Source organism: Muntiacus reevesi, chromosome 2 (genome assembly GCF_963930625.1).
Source record: "Muntiacus reevesi chromosome 2, mMunRee1.1, whole genome shotgun sequence".
Lineage (NCBI taxonomy): Eukaryota > Metazoa > Chordata > Mammalia > Artiodactyla > Cervidae > Muntiacus > Muntiacus reevesi.
The window spans coordinates 142,409,706-142,429,151 of NC_089250.1; the positions used below are offsets into that span (position 1 = coordinate 142,409,706).

At 38.9% G+C, this 19,446-nt stretch overlaps 1 protein-coding gene across 1 annotated transcript in view; it reads right to left on the reverse strand.

The window, feature by feature from the left end:
- HPSE2 (heparanase 2 (inactive)) overlaps positions 1–19,446 on the reverse strand; it is a 663,548-nt gene that overhangs the window by 138,856 nt on the left and 505,246 nt on the right. Inside the window, exons 7-8 of the mRNA XM_065920070.1 lie at positions 17,295–17,388; positions 455–561 (exon numbers count right to left, since the gene is read on the reverse strand). Coding sequence (XP_065776142.1) covers positions 455–561; positions 17,295–17,388 — 201 coding nt within the window. The remainder of the gene's footprint in view (positions 1–454; positions 562–17,294; positions 17,389–19,446) is intronic.

The following is a 19,446-nucleotide window of genomic DNA, read 5'->3' on the forward strand; positions in this document are numbered from 1 at the left end:
CAGTTAAAATTATGATGATGAAACTTATCTCCAATAGCTTTTCTTATCCTCCATCTCTATTCTTCCAGTTGTCTAAGTTTCTAAAGGGCAAAACCTCCCTCTTATTCTTACTTATCTCCCAGAACTCTATTGAAAATTACAAGAAAAAAATATATGCTGTCTGTACCTTATTTTGCACTGTAGACATAAAACTCTTATTACTATCTACTTATTACTAATCTTATTACTAATAACTACCCTTATTATTCTTGCTCTAATGCCTATACCTGAGATCTTATTATTTAGACAAGTCCCTAATCACTGTTTGTTGAGCGTTTAAACACATTTACAAAGAAACGAATGAAGAATTTTCAGTAGGAAACGAACCACCACCCCATCCAAAGGGCAGAATAATAAGCAATTTCACTGTCCTTTCCTCAGTGCCCTTGGGAGTGAAACTGCAAGTTCTACTCACAAGAATCCTGCAGCATAGGAATCTGATAGATTGTTTGTGCCTCCAGCTGAGGTGGTCACCACACCTTCAAGCCAAATCTTCTTTCCTGGGGTGTATGTGTTAACCACCTGTTCACACAACAAAAGCAGAAGGAGATAATGAGATTTTTTAAAACTGTTCCTAAATGAGAAGGACCATACATTGTCCTAAAGTTCCTCTGATCCTCTGTTCCCAGGTGGTCATGACCTGTGCTGTTTTCATGTTGATATAGCCCATACACCTGGTGCACACACACACACACACATATTAATACTGATACATGCCCATTCAAAGAAATGATCATTTTTTTCTCCTAAGTGAACCAAAGTGACATTGTGACAGGAGAACAAGTGCATATTCTAGGACATAGGCTGACTGCAACACTCTTCACTGAAAATTAATAGTGGAGGTCAAACTGGATTACTGCTAAAGATTAAAGAAGAATTTCTCCTTGCACCTAGAAAAAGGTGGTCCTCTCCCTCTTCTTGACACTGCTTAGAGTGCCCAACCCAAGGAAAGCTGGAAACACTATAAATAAGAAAGCAAGAAAAATACCTTAAATGATTAGAAAACAGAGTCATATGGTGAAAGTAAAGGTCTATAGTAATGATTCCCCTTAAAACATTCATGCTTTTGATAAACTTTTGTGTTTCCTTTAAGATTAACTGAAACTTAGTAATATATTTCTGTTTTTCTTTTTTGCCTTTGGCTTCTAGGATATTCAAAGTTTAATTTTTGTTCGAAGACAGATATAGAGATGATTAAGGCAGTTAGAGAAAAGTGGTTTTGTTAAACAAAATAAAACAAAAAGGTAAATAGTATAAGATGATGAACCTTGAAATCATTAAGCTAAGTGAAAGAAACCAGACACAAAAGGCCACATATTATATTCATTTATATGAAATGTCCAGAACAGTCAAATCCATAGAGACAGAAAGTAGATTAATGGATTTCTAGGGTTGGAAAAAGGGAAAGAGAATGAGGGGGGGAAATGGGGAATGACTACAAATAGGTATGGGGTTTCTCTGGAGGATAATGAACATGTTCTAAAATTAAATAGTGACAGTTTCACAATTTGTGAATATACTAAAAACCACTGAATTTCAAACTTTTAAAGGGTATGTCTCATGATATGTGAATTGTATCTCAGTAGAGCTGAGTGTGCAATATGTATCATTAACAATAGGAGAGGTAGACCCTAATAGGTAGATAACTGATGTGGAAAGGGGAATAAATCCTGAAAATCTGGGGTTCTACCACATAGCAGTCATGAGACGCTTGGAGAATCATTATCTTCGACTTCAATTTCTTCACTAGCATATAACGTAACATATTTGGAGGAGATGAAATCTAAGTCCTTTCTAAATACAAAATGTCAAAATGTATCAGTATTTTGTAATGCTTGTGCGGGTCCCCTTGGCTCCTATTCCCCAAAGGTCAAGAGTAAATTTGATTATGGAAATTAAAATAACATAAACAACAAATACAGGAGACAAAAAAGCCAGATTTGGTCATCTCAAAAATAAAGATCTTGGCTAGAGGTAAACATTGGGAATGGTAGAAAAAGACCACAGGAGTAGGTGAAATTAGTTAAGGGGAATATTTAAAATTATACTGGGCTTCCCTGGTGGTTTGGTTGGTAAACAATCTGCCTGCACTGCAGGAGACTGCCTGCAGTAAAGAACCTGCTTAAAATGTAAGAGACCCAGGCTTTATCGCTGGTAAGATTCCCTGAAGAAGGAAATGACAACTCACTCCAATATTCTTGACTGAGAAATCCCATGGACAGAGAAGCCTCACAGGCTGCAGTCCATAGGGTTGCAAGAGTTGGACAGAATTTAGCAACTAGACCACCATCATTACCAAAGAAAAGCTAAGGCTGCCTATGCAAAAACATGAAGGCATTATCAAATGGATTTATTCATTCATTCAGTAAATATTTATTGAGCACCTGCTATACACCAAGCAGGATTCTAGGGGCAAACAGTGAATGAAACACAAGTCTCTGCTCTCGTCAGCTCATATTTTAGTCAAAGGGAAGAGACTGACAATAAACACACAAACATAAATTTAGAAATAGGAAGTTCTAGGAGGAAAATAAAAACTTTTAATATGACAGATAGTGCCTTGGAAGAAGAGGAGGCTTGATGTTTTAGATGAAGGTCAGGAAATCCCTCTAGCACCTTTATATAAGGACTTTAGTTAAGCTCCATTAAATGAGGACTTGATTCCAGAAAATGGATGGATTTATAAATTGCTGTGTACACAGGACTCATCAAAGACACAGACACTGTGTAAATAAAGTTCATTTGAATTCTTTTCTGACTTGCAGGAAGATTTGGAAGGAGACAATCTAAAACTTCTTATAATTAGTGAGGTAGAATTGATTAGCAGTTAGTGGTCTGCACACACATTGCCTGGGTTTGAATCCTGGTTTCATCATGGATGCACTGTTGACCTTGGTGTGCCTTAATTTTCTTAGCTGTAAAATTAGAATAATAAATGTGCATTTTTTTTATATTTAAGTGACCTAATACTTGTAAAGCACTTGGAAAGGTGTCTGGCAAATGATAAGCTCTTAAAGTAAAGCAAATGTTACCTAGATCACTCTCTTTATCCAAAGTACATGAGATTGTGATTGGCAATCTAACATTAGAATTGGTTGCTTTTATTTGGATACAGACACGTTTGTGGTGGTAGGTAGGTAGGTTGGAGAAGGTAATAGCACCCCACTCCAGTACTCTTGCCTGGAAAATCCCATGGATGGAAGAGCTTGGTAGGCTGCGGTCCATGGGGTCGCTAAGAGTTGGACACGACTGAGCGACTTCACTATCACTTTTCACTTTCACGCATTGGAGAAGGAAATGGTAACCCATTCTAGTGTTCTTGCCTGTTGAATCCCAGGGACGGGGGAGCCTAGTGGGCTGCCGTCTCTGGGGTCGCACAGAGTCAGACACGACTGAAGCGACTTAGCAGCAGTGGTGGTAGGTAATAGGCCAGATGTGTGCTAAGTAGCAGGGAAAGGTCTATTTAGAATTTAAAATCTACATGGATAGCTCACATTAATGTAATTAGCATTCAGAGTAGTTTGTTTATCCACTCAGCACAGGAGCAATTCCTGTCATTTTCTAAAGAAGCTATTAATACATGAGCCAAAAAACACAAGGAGAGAGTGCTTTGATGCAAAACCAAGCCAGTTATATGAAATGTTATATGGCAGAGAAATTCCTTGAAAGTATCGATGTTAGAGGTTCTTGGAGTAGTTGGTATGAATCAGCAAGGATTTTCTGAGCATTTACTGTTTGGGACACGGTAAGAAGCTTAATGAATAGTGTGTCTACCATGAGACAAGAAGAGGTTATCATAGTAATGTGTGGGGGAGGTACTGAGGTTGGGTGCTGGTTGGGCCTAGAGAGGAAATTAGTATGGGCAGAAGAGTAGAGGAAAAAATCAGGAAAAACAGATGGAATCAGCTGCAAAATTCCCTTAGAAAGTGAAACTCTAAGAAACTGAGGGCTATAGTTCAACACTGCGGTTTTCTGAGTAAATGTGATTCCCCCTGTGCTAGAAGAGAGAAAATTGGAGGACTGCAAAGAACAAGGGTACAGTTCCTGATGAAAAATGATGTGCCAATGAAGGTTATTTTAAGAAACACATTGTCTGGGAAGGGAGAAGTACAAATGCCCAAATGCCGAGATTATTGAGGTGAAGGGAGAGGGGAGTTGAATGGTTGGCTCCCTTTCAGCAGTTTTTTTATCCCCCACAGACTTCAGCTCTTAGGTCCATGTGGACAAGGGAGCTTTGAAGCACCCACAGACAGCTCAGCTGGTTGCCAGTGGCTGCTCAGAATCCTTTGGCCTGCTGGGGACAAGGTGGTATGAAGGGAAACCCTCTAGTTCCCTCCATCTCATTTCAGGGGTTGAGGACATTAGGACTGTTTCTGTTTCGTGTGGCTATATTGAAAGAGGAGAGGTGAGAGAGAAAAATAGCTTTGACTTTTTAAAGAGTTTTATTTTCCCTACCACTTTGAATATTTTTTTTTTTTAAAGAAAACAGTTAAAAATAGGAAAATAACCATTTCTGTGGCACATTTTCAAACCCGGGCTTCCCTTTCCTGTCTCTCCAAAACTGTGATTTGTCTTTAAAAAAGACTCCTGAGAGCCTGGCTTCAGCCACTGGCTATGCAAGTGATGGTAGCCTTATAGCAGCAGACATGTTGTTTATGGTTATCCAAACCCAACACCTTCCTTAATGAGAAAGGAAGCAATAAAACAGGAACAGTGGACAGGCCAGCTGGGCTAATCAGGCCTGGCAAGAGGCCCACCCTCCAAAGGAAGCTGGAGTCCATTAATTCCAGCATCTCATATAGTTGGAAATCAACCTTCCCTAGGACTTCAGGAAAAGCAGTAGTTCTTTAAGCAACCAGAACGGGTCCCCTATGTCACTTGTTAGAAGGAGCTGAATAGCTTTAGGGAACTTCTTAAACTTTCCTTACCCATGGACATGATTGCTTGGAGGTGCTCCTGTCTCTTTGTTTCTTATTGTATTCATAAAACGCCCAGGTGAGAGCTCAATAAAGTTCCTGGTTTTCTTCCCATCCTTCTTGTGTGTTTTCGACTCTACGCTACCTATTGTGTGAGACGAGGACAAAATCACTCCATTCTGCCCCCTCCGTTCTTACTCACTGTCCCCTTCTGAGTTCCGGATCTTATCCTTTCTCCCCTGGTCTTCCTGCAAGGAAGACCTCCTTCTCAAGACTTTCCTCTACACTGCTGCTGTCTTTTAACCAGTTTCACCCTAGCTTCAGAACCTCCATGGCTCCTCATTACCAGCAGCAGAACTCAATCAGGTGCTCAAGGAGTGGTCTGTGTGACTAGTTGGCAGACATGTTATGAGTGACTTGTTTCAGATAATATTGAAAGCAGTGATTTGGGGAATGATTTACTTAAAAGTACTGATAAAAGAAAGTAGGTTCAAAGTTATCATAATAACATTCCTTTCATTCACCAGAATTATGAAATGCTTCCTTAACATGGAAAAAAAGCAAAGGAGCCAGTAAACTACACACAGCTCAGTCTATTTTATTCACTTCTCCATGAAAGCATGTTAAACATGGTGAAATGGTGATGGGAACCACTGATCCATGGGCTATGATGCCAACTGCTTTATTTAACTTTGTATCTAAGACCCTTCATATCCACCCCTTAGCTGCCTCTTCTCCTCTCCCTCCCCCCAAGACCTGAGGTTCACCACACAATGGACTCACCGTTTTTCAACTACACGATCTTCTTTTAGGATTTCACTGATCACTTTCTCCCTTACTCATTCCTCACCCATGTTGACTGAGACATTGTTTTTCTCATAGATTATTTCTAATGTGATCTCATTTGTGAAACTTCTCTCAAAATTTCAGGATATTAATTCTCTCCTCTGGCCTTCAAAGTTTTTTGAATCTATCTCTATCCTTGACCTTATTATACTGAGTTGTAATTTTCTGTTTGCCTAGCCATCCTACACCATAAGCAGCTTGAGAAAGCCATATTTTTTCCCATTTTGCATGCCTCATAGAATGTTTGTCAGTCACTTTGCTTATTAAATACTTGTTAAATAATAAGACAATGAAGTAGTTTACTTGTTAATAAGTAAGAGAGGTAATATTTTACCAATGGGAAGGCTGAGTATCAGAGAATATAGCTAATAATTTCTGAACCATAAGAACAAACATTAAATTTTCACAGTTTCAGCTCAGAACTCTGTTCACTTTCTAATTGAATTTTGTTGTTTGAGGAGACCTAGAAGTTTCTGGTTCACTAAACTCCCTCCATATTTAATATGTTCTTCTCAGGTAAGACAAGCTGAGCTATTCTGAGCTCAGTGACTCCAATATCTCATCACATTCTTTCTGATTTATTTCTTCTGTCTAATATACTTCCTGTCAGTTTCATTAATTTTTTTCTGTATAATTCTTTTTATCATCTCTCTGTTCCGGAGTGCCATATTTGCCCATTTTCTTTTGGTATCAGATCAATTTTTAATTTGTGGTTTCTGTTTCTGTATGTCATTTTTAGGATTTAAAATTACATTCTCTGCTCTTGTTATCTCAAACCACAGAAAAGCAATTGAGTGTAATTGCAACTAAACATAAAATTAAAATAAGAAAATACACAAAAAGGAAAGTGACAGAGGAGACAAGAAAATTATGAGCATATGCAAGAAAATGAGGAAGAAAACTTCACAGTCCCAAAGCAATGACTATGTTCAAGAATAAGCACTTGGTGGAGGGAAAGACTGGACAGCAGCTACCTGCACATAAATTACTCTTCTTCCCATCTCCAGTCCCTTTCTATGACTAACCAACCCCTCAGGCTTACTGGACTGTCTACCTACTAAAAAGTTATAAGTTTCACCAGCCTCAGAGGTAATTTCCTCTTGCTCAGGACAAACCCTGTAATCTCCCCACTTCCATGTGGAAATGTTAGATAGTCACCCCAAACTGCCTTTTCCTCATGAAGAAGATTTTTGCTTCAAGGAGCAATTTGTTCTGAGGGCTAGTCCCCTAATAGGTCCTTAATATACTCATTGCCTTCCACAACAAGACCTCACTATACGCTGGCCAAATACTGTGTACATGAAACATATGAATGGAATCCAGTGAATGAATGCAAATCACTCCCTGAAAATCCTTGTCTTCTTCCACTCTCTAATATTGTGATAATATATATCACCTAGTATTGTAGCACCCAACTTTCATTCAGCCCTCACGTCTAGAACACCCATCTCAGATTTTATCAACTGACTGAGGTCAATTTTATATTCTCTCACCAAGAACATTCAGTATTCTTTTTAAAAAGGTTTCCTAATCCTGAGTGGTCAGGAATATAAATATACATGGGTTACAAAATTAATGGTCAACATGCATGGGAGATTCAGAATGGTGTATTGGATACAGTGTGGGCCTTGGAACTAGGAGTTCTAGTTTTTCTACTTAGCAAGTATGGCCTTCAAAAAATTTACTCATTTCTTCAATGGATTGGTAATATTTGATGCACTCAGGGGATGGCATTTGTAAGCTAAAAGGTAATACAGTTACTATAGTTCTGTAAGTTGTTGATGCATTTTAATGGTTTTGAAATAAGAATGTCTTCCATCAAAAGGAACTAGCCAGCTGTTTACTCTCCCTCCAGCTATTATTAAATTTAAGGTTGCTGTTATTGTTCAGTCACTAAGTCATGTCCAACTCTTTGCGACCCCATGGATGGCAGCACGCCAGGCTTCCCCATCCTTCACTACCTTCGGGAGTTTGCTTAAACTCATGTCACTGAATCAGTGATGCCATCCAACCATCTCATCCTCTGTTGTCCCCTTCTCCTCTTGTCCTCAGTCTTTCCCAGCACCAGGGTTTTTTCCAATGAGTTGGATCTGGCCACCTGATGGTGGCCAAAGTATTGAAGCTTCAACTCAGTATCAGTCCTTCCAATGAATATTGAGGGTTGATTTCCTTTCAGATTGACTGGTTTGATCTACTTGCAGTCTAAGGGACTCTCTAGAGTCTCCTCCAGCATCACAATTTGAAAGCATCATTTCTTTGGCACTCAGCCTTCTTTATGGTACAACTCTCACATCCATACATGTCCACTGAAAAAACCACAGCTTTGACTACAGGGACCTTTGTTGGCAAACTTATGTCTCTGTCTTTTAATATGCTGTCTAGGTTTGTCATAGCTTTTCTTCCAAGGAGTAAGTGCCTTTTAATTTCAAGGCTGCAGTTACTGTCTGCAGTGATTCTGGAGCCCAAGAAAATAAAGTCTGTCACTGTTTCCACTTTTCCCCATCCATTTGCAAAGAAGTGATAGTACTGGTTGCCATGATGTTAGTTTTTTGAATGTTGAGTTTTAAACCAGCTTTTTCACTCTTCTTTTCCACCCTCATCAAGAGGGTCTTCAGTTCCTCTTTGCTTTCGACCATTAGAATGGTACCATCTGCATATCTGAGGTTGTTGATATTTCTCCCAGAAATCTTGATTCCAGCTTGTGACTCATCCAGCCCACTATTTCACATGATGAACTGTGCATAGAAGCCAAATAAGCAGGGTGACATATACAGCCTTGTCATACTCCTTTCCCAATTTTGAATCAGTCTGTTGTTCTATGTCTGGTTCTAACTGTTGCTTCTTGACATGCACACAGGTTTCTCAGAAGGTAGGTAAGGTGGTCTGGCAGTCCCATCTCTTTAAGAATTTTCTACAGTTTGTTGTGTTCCACACAGTCAAAGGCTTTCATGTAATCAATGAAGCAGATTTCTTTTTTTTTTAATTCTCTTGCTTTTCCTATGATCCAACGTTAGTTGTTCAGTCATGTCCAACTCTTTGTAACCCCATGAACTGTAGCTTGACAGGCTCCTCTGTCTATGGAATTCTCCAGACACGAATATTGGAATGGGTTGTCATTCCTTTCTCCAGGGGATCTTCCTGACCCAGAGATTGAACCTGGGTCTCTTGCATGCAGGTAGATTCTTTACCATCTGAGCCACCAGGAAAGCCCATGGATGTTGGCAATTTGTTCTCTTGTTCCTCTGCCTTTTCTAAACCCAGGTTTTACAACTGGCAGTTCTTGGATCAGATACTATTGAAGTGTAGCTTGAAGGATTTTGAGCATTACTTTGCTAGCATGTGAAATAAATGCTGTTGTATAGCAGTTTGAACATTCTTTGGCACTGCCTTTCTTTGGGATTGAAATGAAAACTGACCTTTTTCAGTCCTATGGCCACTGCTGAGTTTTCCAAATTTGCTGGCATATTGAGTATAGTACTTTAACAGCATCATGTTTTAGGATTTTAAATAGCTTAGCTGGGATTCTATCACTGTTTGTGTTTAAGAATCAAGGAAATATAGTTCATAGAATGACACTGACCAAAACTTTGGAGCTTTTTGTGGTAAACATATCTTTCCAGCTAGATTCCCTTATTTATCATCAGTGTCTTATATCTGAAAGAGAAGAGCCAAAAGTTCCATTGGGTCATATTCTCCCATTTTCAGGTGCATAGTCACATGGAGTCACAGACACCAATTTACTGGGAAGCTCATCAACTTCAGCTCCCCATTTCCCTGGGCCTCTGTTAATGTCCTGGGAAGGGCCCTAGTAATTTGTTCATATGGTCAGATATATTTCTAAAACATGCAAATTTGTTTTGTTTTCTTTTTCTTAAAGTGGTTCCCATTGTATAAGTTGCCAGCCCCATTAAACTTAGAATCACACCTGGATGTCACCTAAGGTATCAGTGTGGCACAGTTTGTGTTTAGGGTCATCTGTCTCTTGAGTTCTCCCTTGGCCTGTGTTTCTCTTCCCCTCTATCCAAACCTGCTCCTGGGAAGGACAAATACCATGTGATATCACTTGCAAGTGGAATCTAAAACATGACACAGATGAACCTACCTGTAAACCAGAAGCAAAAACATAGACAAAGAGAATAGACTGGTGGCTGCCAAGGGGCGGAGGCTGGGAGAGGGATTCATTGGGAGTTTGGGATTAGCAGATGCACATTGGTATATACAGAATGGATAAACAACAAGGTCCTACTGTATAGCACAAGCAACTATTCAATATCCTGTGATAAACCATAATGGAAAAGAATATGAAAAAGAATGTATATATGTATAACTGAATCACTTTGCTATATAGCAGTAATTAACACAACATGGCAATTCAACTATATTTCAATAAAATATTTTAGTAAAATAAAATTATTACAGAGGAAATAACCTTGCTTTTGGAAAAGGATCATCTATTTTATATTAAGGCCTTAGTGTGACTTTAAATCAGTGTAGTTTACCTCTCCTTGGGTTATTTACATTCTGCATTCTCCCACTAAAGTAGAATCAGAATTTTCTAAAGTGAAGTATCTGGCATTAGCAAACTGACTAAAATATTACTCAGAGCCACAAAGAGACCTTTTTTTCACCCTTAAACACATACCCAGAGGAAACTCTCCCACTATGCCTACATATAGGCATAGCCCATTTGTGTGCTGTGTGTGTTGTCACTTCAGTCATATCCAACTCTTTGTGACCCTATAGACTGTAGCCCGCCAGGCTCCTCTGTCCGTGGGATTCTCTGAGCAAGAATACTGGAGTGGGTTGCCATGCCTTCCTCCAGGGAATCTTCCTGATCCAGGGATTGAATCCATGTCTCTGGCATTTCCTGCATTGGCAGGTAGGTTCTTTACCACTGGCACCACCTGGGAAGCCTCATAGTCCACTAATGGTTGCCTAAATCAGTTTCTATCTATTCAACACGGTGCTACAAAATTAGTAGTGAATTAGATTCTTTTGGATTTGAACGGCAGAGATAGAACATCCGAATGTGATGAGACAAAGGTTTACTTCGCTTCTTTCACACTTCTACCACTATTTTACTCTGTTCATTCACCTTCCCCTCCCTAACTGTCTCTCTGTAATATTGACTGAGCGCCTGCTAAGTGATAGGCACTGGCACATTGAAACAAGCATTCAACATGGGCTTTCCTGGTGGCTCAGACAGTAAAGAATCTGCTTGCAATGCAGGAGACTCAGGTTGGATCCCTGAGTCAAGAAGATGCCCTGGAGATGGAAATCATCATGACTGAGCAAATTAAAAGATGCTTACTCCTTGGAAGAAAAGTTACGATCAACCGAGACAGCATATTAAAAAGCAGAGACATTTCTTTGCCAGCAAAAGTCTGTCTAGTCGAGGCTATGGTTTTTCCAGTAGTCATGTATGGATGTGAGAGTTGGACTATAAAGAAAGCTGAGTGCCAGGGAATTGATGCTTTTGAACTGTGGTGTTGGAGAAGACTCTTGAGAGTCCCTTGGACTGCAAGGAGATCCAACCAGTCCATCCTAAAGGAGATCAGTCCTGAATATTCATTGGAGGGACTGATGTTGAAGCTGAAACTTCAATCCTTTGGCTACCTGATGTGAAGAACTGACTCATTTGAAAACACACTGATGCTGGGAAAGACTGAAGGTGGGAGGAGAAGGGGATGACAGAGGATGAGATGGTTGGATGGCATCACCAACTCAATGGGCATGAGTTTGAGTAAACTCCAGGAGTTGGTGATGGACAGGGAGGCCTGGCATGCTGTGGTTCATGGGGTCGCAAAGAGTTGGACATGACTGAGCAACTGAACTGAACTGAGCAAATATAGATAGATTATTGAATGAAACAATCAATATATCAATCAATCAAACACTAATTTTTTTCCAGTGGTAATACTACTGTTCTTAACCTACTAGTGTGTTTTCATTTTTGGTTTTCTTCATTAGAGAAGGTTAACACTGTCATTGTCCTCATTTTCCTATAATTGTGCATCCAGTTATTCTATGACTTTTAGGACTGTTATTCTTCTACTCTCTTCCCCTTTGATATACTTTGATATAACTAGTAGGTAAACCAGAGACTGATTGTTTTCTTTTCAATCTGTTTTCAAACTTTCAAAAAAGTTTCCTTTTCAATCTGTTCATTACTTCCAAAGGATTAAATGCTTGTCTGCCTTACCTACTTCTATGATCCTGTCACTAAGATATATTGGTAAAAGTGCTATAATGTTACAGCATCTATTGAGATTTCAAAAGAATTACTCTTTATTAATATAAACAATCATAAATAATGATGATATTAACAAAAAATATTGGCTTCCCTAATATTTGAAATTTCCCTTCCTTTACAAACTACAGTAGATACACCCACCAAGGGCTCCTGTAGCACCCTAAATTCCACTGTTATATGAGTTATTGCATCTTACTATCATTGTTTCATTAATTATTTTCCCACTAGACCATAAAGCCTGTGAGTATGACCACCATATCCTTCTTTCTCATTGTTTTATCCTCAGGAGTTTGGAATACACAAGAATGTTATAAATAGTTTCTAAATGAAGGAAGGGAGGGAAGAAAGAAGGAAGGGAGAAGGGAAGGAAATTTTCAAATATCAGGGAAGCCAATTGTTCAGTTTATTTAGTATTCAAAATGCAATCATAAGGACAGTATTTTTGAAAATACTTCCCTTATGACTGGGATTTCACCAACTCCTTCGTGTGCTTATTGAATTGCTGAAAATAATATCAAAAAGTGTTATTTCCTCCTCTGATTCCTCTAGGAAATGAAGACACAAATCATAGAGTCCAAGTGACTTGAGCCAAAATGGTTCATCTTGGTTCTTATGTTATTGTTTTGGAGTCTGCCCAGCTATCCGCACTATACCATCTGCACTGTATCCTAAACATCTCTCACTTTCCCATTGGACTATTGGCTGCATTGTGAGATTCTCAACTCTTTCCCTTGACTCATCTCTCAAAGTACAGACAATTATTTTCATTCTAATGGAAAAGAGCGAGTGAGTGAGTCACCCAAACGAGTGGGTTGTCCAAACACTGTTTGGTTTTCAAATGCATCATGTAGATTTTCATATAACTAGAATTCACCCACTGCTCAGAAAACTAAACATTCTTAAGTGGCAGTCCAAATTTGGAAACCACAGCTGTTTTTAGCAATTGAGTCACTGTCTTTCAGGTGCCAAAAATATCACCTATCATATTCTCCAGGGTTCAAAGAAAGAGGAAAGAGGAAGAAAGCAAAGAACAAGTTGAGAATAAAGGTAACATGAAGCTTTTCCAGTAAAATGAATTGTTATTAAAAACAACCATAATAACTGAAACAACAATAATTATGATAATAAGAACTACTATTCACTAGCAATGAACAAATCACGGTCTGATGTGATCTTCCTAATCTCCCTAAGAGGGAAGGAGAATAGTACAATGGTTGCTATCAAGTACTAGTTCCAGGAACTGTTGTGGATATCAAAATCTGCAGTTGCTTAAGTCCCATATACAAAATGGTATTGTGTTTGTATTTATAACCTATGCATATTCTCCCATGTACTGTACTTTAAATCATCTCTAGATTACTTATAATACCTAATACAATGAAAATGCTAGGTAAATAGTTGCCAGTACCTGGTAAATTCAAGTTTTGCTTTTTGTAACCTTCTAAAATGTTTTTTTCTTGAATATTTTCAATCAGTGTTTGGTTGAATCCACAGATGCAGAACACACAGATACAGATCGAGAGGGCTGACTGTGTTCTTAGCAACCTCATTTTATAGGTGAAGAAACAAAATTAGAAAGGGTAAGTGAATGGTTGAGGGTCATACAACCCAAGCCACTAGACTTCAAATCCTGTCTCCTGTCTCTTCTTCAAACAGCCTCACCACCTTGCATGAATTTGTTTGGGTAGGAAATCTACCCTTTTTCCATTACTAGGACCTAAGGAGAGATCAATAAGATTTCTCTGAACTTCTCGAAATAAAAAAGAAACAGAGATTCCATTTCTAGCTTGTGATTGAGAGTTCCATGTATATACCTAATAAAATGTTTACTTGGATAATCTCCAAGCTGGTTGGGGGGGCTCACAAGAAAGAACTTTGATCACTCTGCCCCAGACTGTACCCTAGTATCAAATTTACTAAATCCCCCATTCCACCCACAGGGGATTTCAGGGACAGCCAAAGTAACTTTTCAACTGATAAATCTTGATGACTCTTTTCTGGTCTCCTAGCCTTCATCTCCCAAATCAGGCCAGCACCTAGTATATCCTCTGCTGTGGTGAGAGACTCCCCTTCTCAAGGCCTGAACAACTGGGTCCAGGTTACTGTAGCCAGTAGAAGGTCTATCCTATGAATCAAACCTCAGTGAATCTGTGATCTAAGAACAACCCTAGCAGATACCCACTTAAGGCAATTTCTGGCAAGAGTTTTATAAAAGAGATTTGGAAAAAGAAAACCAGTCAGAGACAGAACTGAATGGGCTACTAAATAAAACAAGGAGGATGAAACTTTGGCAGACAGTATTTTCCCAAAGTGACTGAAAAAATGTTTCTGGTCTTATATGCCCTTCCAGAACCTCATCACTCCCTTACCAAGAAGCGTTTATTTCCTTTTCTCTTAAATCCCAAAGGGTCTTGGTGACTGTCTTAATGAATCGACTATGGTTGAAGCAATGCCCTATGATTTCTGAGGATAGGTAGAAAAGTTAATAGAGCTTCCACCTGACTCGCTCTCTTGGGCATCTGATTTTAAAACCTTGAGAGGAAGTCCAAGGCTACACAGAGAGGTATTCTGGTTATCAGCCCCACAAAGGTGATAGTTGACAACTGACATCAACTTTCAGAGTGAATGAGCCTTCTGATGATTCCAGTCACTGGCCTTTGAATTAGCCTAGCCTTCATGTTTTCCAGCTGAAACTAATGGAGCAAAGAAAAGCCATCCTATGGGAATTCCTGACCCATAGAATTCATGGTCATAATAAATGATCGTTTTAAGTCACTAAGTTTTGGGATAATTTATTGCACAGTAAGACATAACCAGAACAGAAACGTAAGTCTGAGGGGACCACTGAGCATTTTGTATTTGCCAGAGCCAAAAGGTGGTTCCAGGCCCTACTGCTAATTCTATCTACCTCCTGCCAGGTGCCTTCTGTATATATAGGCCATTTCTCTTCGAGGCTCCACTGCTCCTTTCTGCAATCACACTTGGCTCTCCTTTTCTGTGTCCATCAGACGTGTTTTTAAAAGTCTGAATTTCAATTATGTCCAGAGTTTGAGACCTTTTCCTTAAGCTTCTTCAGGCTTGCCTGGACAATTCAGGAAGCAAGTTTAGTCTCTAATTTCAGTCTCTGAACATTCTGTGATGGTGAAGGAATATTCAGTGGTGGAGAGTAATCAGTAGTGGGGAGAAAGAGGAGACCCTAACTCCTAACTCATTTGTCTTGGTTTTGACCTAGTTCTACTTAAAGAATTACATGAACACAGTTAGAACCTTTGCTCACAGTGCCATGACACCACTGAATCATTTTACTTCCAGTGATAATCCTTTGATCAGGTTGCTAGACTCAAAGCTGGAAAAACCAAAAATACAGTGACTTGTTATGTTGAACACTATTGTAATACAAAAACTTAGACTAGTACCTGGAACACAGTAAACACTCAGTAAACATCCATTGAATGAAAGAATGAACAGTGAATAAATGAAAGAAATTTCCTCCCCTCTTTTTAGAGACTAATAACTAATACTGGATTAGCATAATGTGCTTAGAAAACTCTATATTTAATAGGTTGACATTCTACTTCGTTAGGTAATATGTTTTTCAGCTTGCTCAAAGTAAGTATTAAACCTTGAAACTGTATAGTTCCTCAAGGGCAAAGGCCATGTCTCATTCTATTTTGTATCCTCAGCACCTGGCACTATGCCTGCTACTTGTTAAAAGCTCAGTAAATAGTAGTTAAATATTAAAAACTAAGTGAATATTAAGCAGAGACTGACAGATATTTCAAATCATTTAGTTCTCCTAGGCATTGCCTAGTAGGAGACAGTGACAGATAAGGGTGATCCCCAGAGGGATCAGACTGGGATGTAGAAATTCAGAAGTCCTGAGGCCTCACAGCTTCTAAAGACTCAAAGGGTTATTTATAATCTGAGTATGACATTAAGTGCTTTTCTATGATTGTGCCAAACAGTATTTTCTTACACAACTAATTATAATGAGCCATTTGTTTATTTCCCATTCACTTATTCATTCATCCCATATACATATATTTTGGCCATGCCATGGCTTGCAGGATCTTAGTTCTTGGACCAGGGATTGAACCCAAACCCTTGGTGCTGGAAGCATGGATTCCTAACCACTGGACTACCAGGGAACTTCCCCCATTCACTCCATATTAGTGGGGGCCTATGTGTTTGTTTTTTTTGGCAAAGATGTATTTAATCTGACCAAGAGGAAGCTGAATGTTTAAAAGGTCTTCATTCCCTGGAAAGGGCTTCCCTGTGGCTCAGCTGGTAAAGAATCTGCCTGCAATGCGGGAGACCTCATTTCGATCTCTGGGTTGGGAAGATCCCCTAGAGAAGGGAAAGGCTACCCACTCCAGTATTTTCGCCTGGAGAATTCCATGGACTGTATAGTTCTTGAGGTTGCAAAGATTCAGACATGACTGAGTGACTTTCACCTTCACTTTTCCCTGGAAAAGTACCTGACTAGGAAACTAGAGAAAGATGAGATACTATTTTGTAGAGGCAGATGGAAATTGTAGACATAAGACCCTCACAATTCAGACTTAACTAATCTAGTGCATTGCAAAATGTGATCAGCATTGGGTAGAATCACTTGATAGATGACTATTAAAAGGCAGAGAGGTCTGGGATCCATTCCAGACACACTAAGTCAAAACATCAGAAGTGAGAGTGGAAATTTCACAAACAGCCTCTAGTGATTTTCATTTTACTCAAGTTTGAGAACTACTGACCACAGGTTTCTTGCTAATATATGACCTACATGTGATTGCTTAATTTAATCTATGTCTACAAAAGTAAGATGTTACTTGGCTGATTCTAAGATGCCTAGCGGTACTGTACATGTGGCTCAAAATTGCCAATACCCTAGACCACAATTCCACTAAATGAATGTAATCATCCTCTCCTTAAACTAATCCAAAATAAACTCTTGCAAAAAGAAAGTAAACCTATCCTTCCCTTAAGAAACTCACAATTTAGAAGCAAACTATTACAAAGTATTTGTTATTAAATATAGGAGCTTTTAAACCTGGATATGGCACATTCAAACCTTTCTCAATCTAAAAACAATAAATAATAATCATCAACTGTGAGAGGTAGCTCGTGGCCATGTAAGTCTAGACTGTACTATCCACAGTGCTACCATCCAGCTGGAACCCTGTGACCTTCCCTTGCCTTACTCCCAAACTCTCTCCTCTTCTTCCCCAGAGATTTTTACTCACTTTCTGAATTTTCCTAATCTGGTCAGAGAGTGTGTCTAACAGGCGAGTTTTCAGGAAGTCCATCACCTTGACCACCCGGCCATCAATGTAGCAACTGGAATAAAAATAAAATAAGAATCAGGTAAAATCTCAAGCAGGAGATTACAAATATATTTCTCTAGCCAGAGGTCTCTGTTGCCTGAGGAACAACAGCCCGGGTTCACTTGAGCTTTTACATTCTAAAAAGTTTTGATCCTGCATACTTTTCAAACAAAAATAAACATCTTATCCTCTTTATTTTTACCTCCATCTGTGGGCTAACACTGTGATTTTTTCAGCCTTTGTCCATTGAAACTGCATTTGTTGCTCTATAGGAACTGATAGGAATCCATAACACAAACTGGGTGATGGGGAAAAGCTTACTTTGTTGCCCCCATAGGGAAAGTAATTTAACAACCCTTCCATACCATCCTTACTCCCACTTTAAAATAATAAAGGTATGTGAGAGGTTTGCAAGACTACTCAAACATTTTGAAAGGTTTCCACATCTTTAAATAAGAGAACACCAACCATAAAAAATCAGATTTAGTGCAGTGAGTGAGTTGCAAAAATTTCATCTCCAGTTCACTTCCCTCGCAAAATACCTTGTAGTCAACCTCCTTCCACTTCTGCAATAAATGAATGGATATGAATAAACAAATAAGAAAGACAGATGACAGTCCAGGTGCCCTATCCTAAAATAGCAACATTTGGCACTCCTCAGTGTGGCAGGGTCCCTGGTTCTGTTAGATGGCTTAAGTAAAACATCAAGTTGTGCTGACACTACGCTGTTAACATTCAACCAAAACAAGTCCTTCCGGCTTTGTGTGGACTCTGAGAATTCTTACTCTGAAGACTAAGTCCAGAGTTAAGTAACCTCCATTATCTTAAACCTCCCCATACTCGTCTTTGCAAAATTCCAAATTAAATCAATTTAAGTCAAAGTTAAGACTCCTGTGTGCCTTTTCCAATCTACTTAGGTCTCCTTGGTTGATGAATAATGATAGACTATGCCATTTTTAGTTAGTCACCAACCTCTCAGTACTTGTTTTAGAACCATGTGAAAATCCTTTGTAACGTTAAACTGCCATTCTAATACGTGATGTAGTGGAATGGTTAAAATTCCTTGTAGTCACACTTTGAACCAGGGGCTCTGGCTGCAGTGTGGGTGGTAGCTGAGTGCCTCCCATTCAGCCTTCCCCTTGGCCTCCCTCACCACGTCACACATTTCCACAGACTCTAATGTTTAAATCACTGGTATATTGGAAAGAGTTCAAGTTTTGGAGCCAGTGATATTTGAATTCAAATTCCATATCAGGTATTTACTATCTATATGATCTTGGATAACATGCCTGGGCTTTATGAGCTTCGGTTTTCTTATTCTTAAAAGAGAGGTAACCTATCTGCTTCCCAGGATTGTTTGAAGATTAAGCAGATAAACCTAAAGTGTCTGGCATACAGTAAGCATTCAACAACTTTTAGTTCTTTTCTGATTTCTCTAATTTTCAGTTCACAAAGATGGGGTCATAAACAATAGGAGATTGACTAAATTACATGTGTATAGAATTCTAGAAGTGAGATTGTTGTGTCAAAGGGTACATGTTTTTGAAAATTTGGGTGGTTAGTGATATTAGGGAATAAAACAAACCAATGACAGGACCTTTCACCTCATTCCTGGTACTAGATGCTAGACTCAGATCCAATAAACATTTACTATGTGCAACACACAGAGCTGGTAATGTCCATATCCATCACCTCGCAACCTCTATTAGTAATCCACTGTCAGCACCTCCAGTTGTTTTTTGGTTGTGATTAGACAGCGTACTACCTGAAAGCTGGGCATATGAAAACACTGCAGTGCTCAAATAAAAAAATAATTTGTGCAATGTTAATATAACACATAATGAAGGACATAAATATTTGTATTATACTACATAATGACTATGTGTATGTTAAAAAGGTACTGTAATTAGTGTTCTTTTATGTTTTGATCAAATACATTATAGTTTTCTCTTTTTTCTTTGTTAGCTCCCCGTAACTATTTTAAACATCAGAAATACAAATTTTGCTGGCAAAACATACAGTTTTAAGGCTCCTTGAGATAAAAGCACCAGATGTACTCTTTCAAGATGTA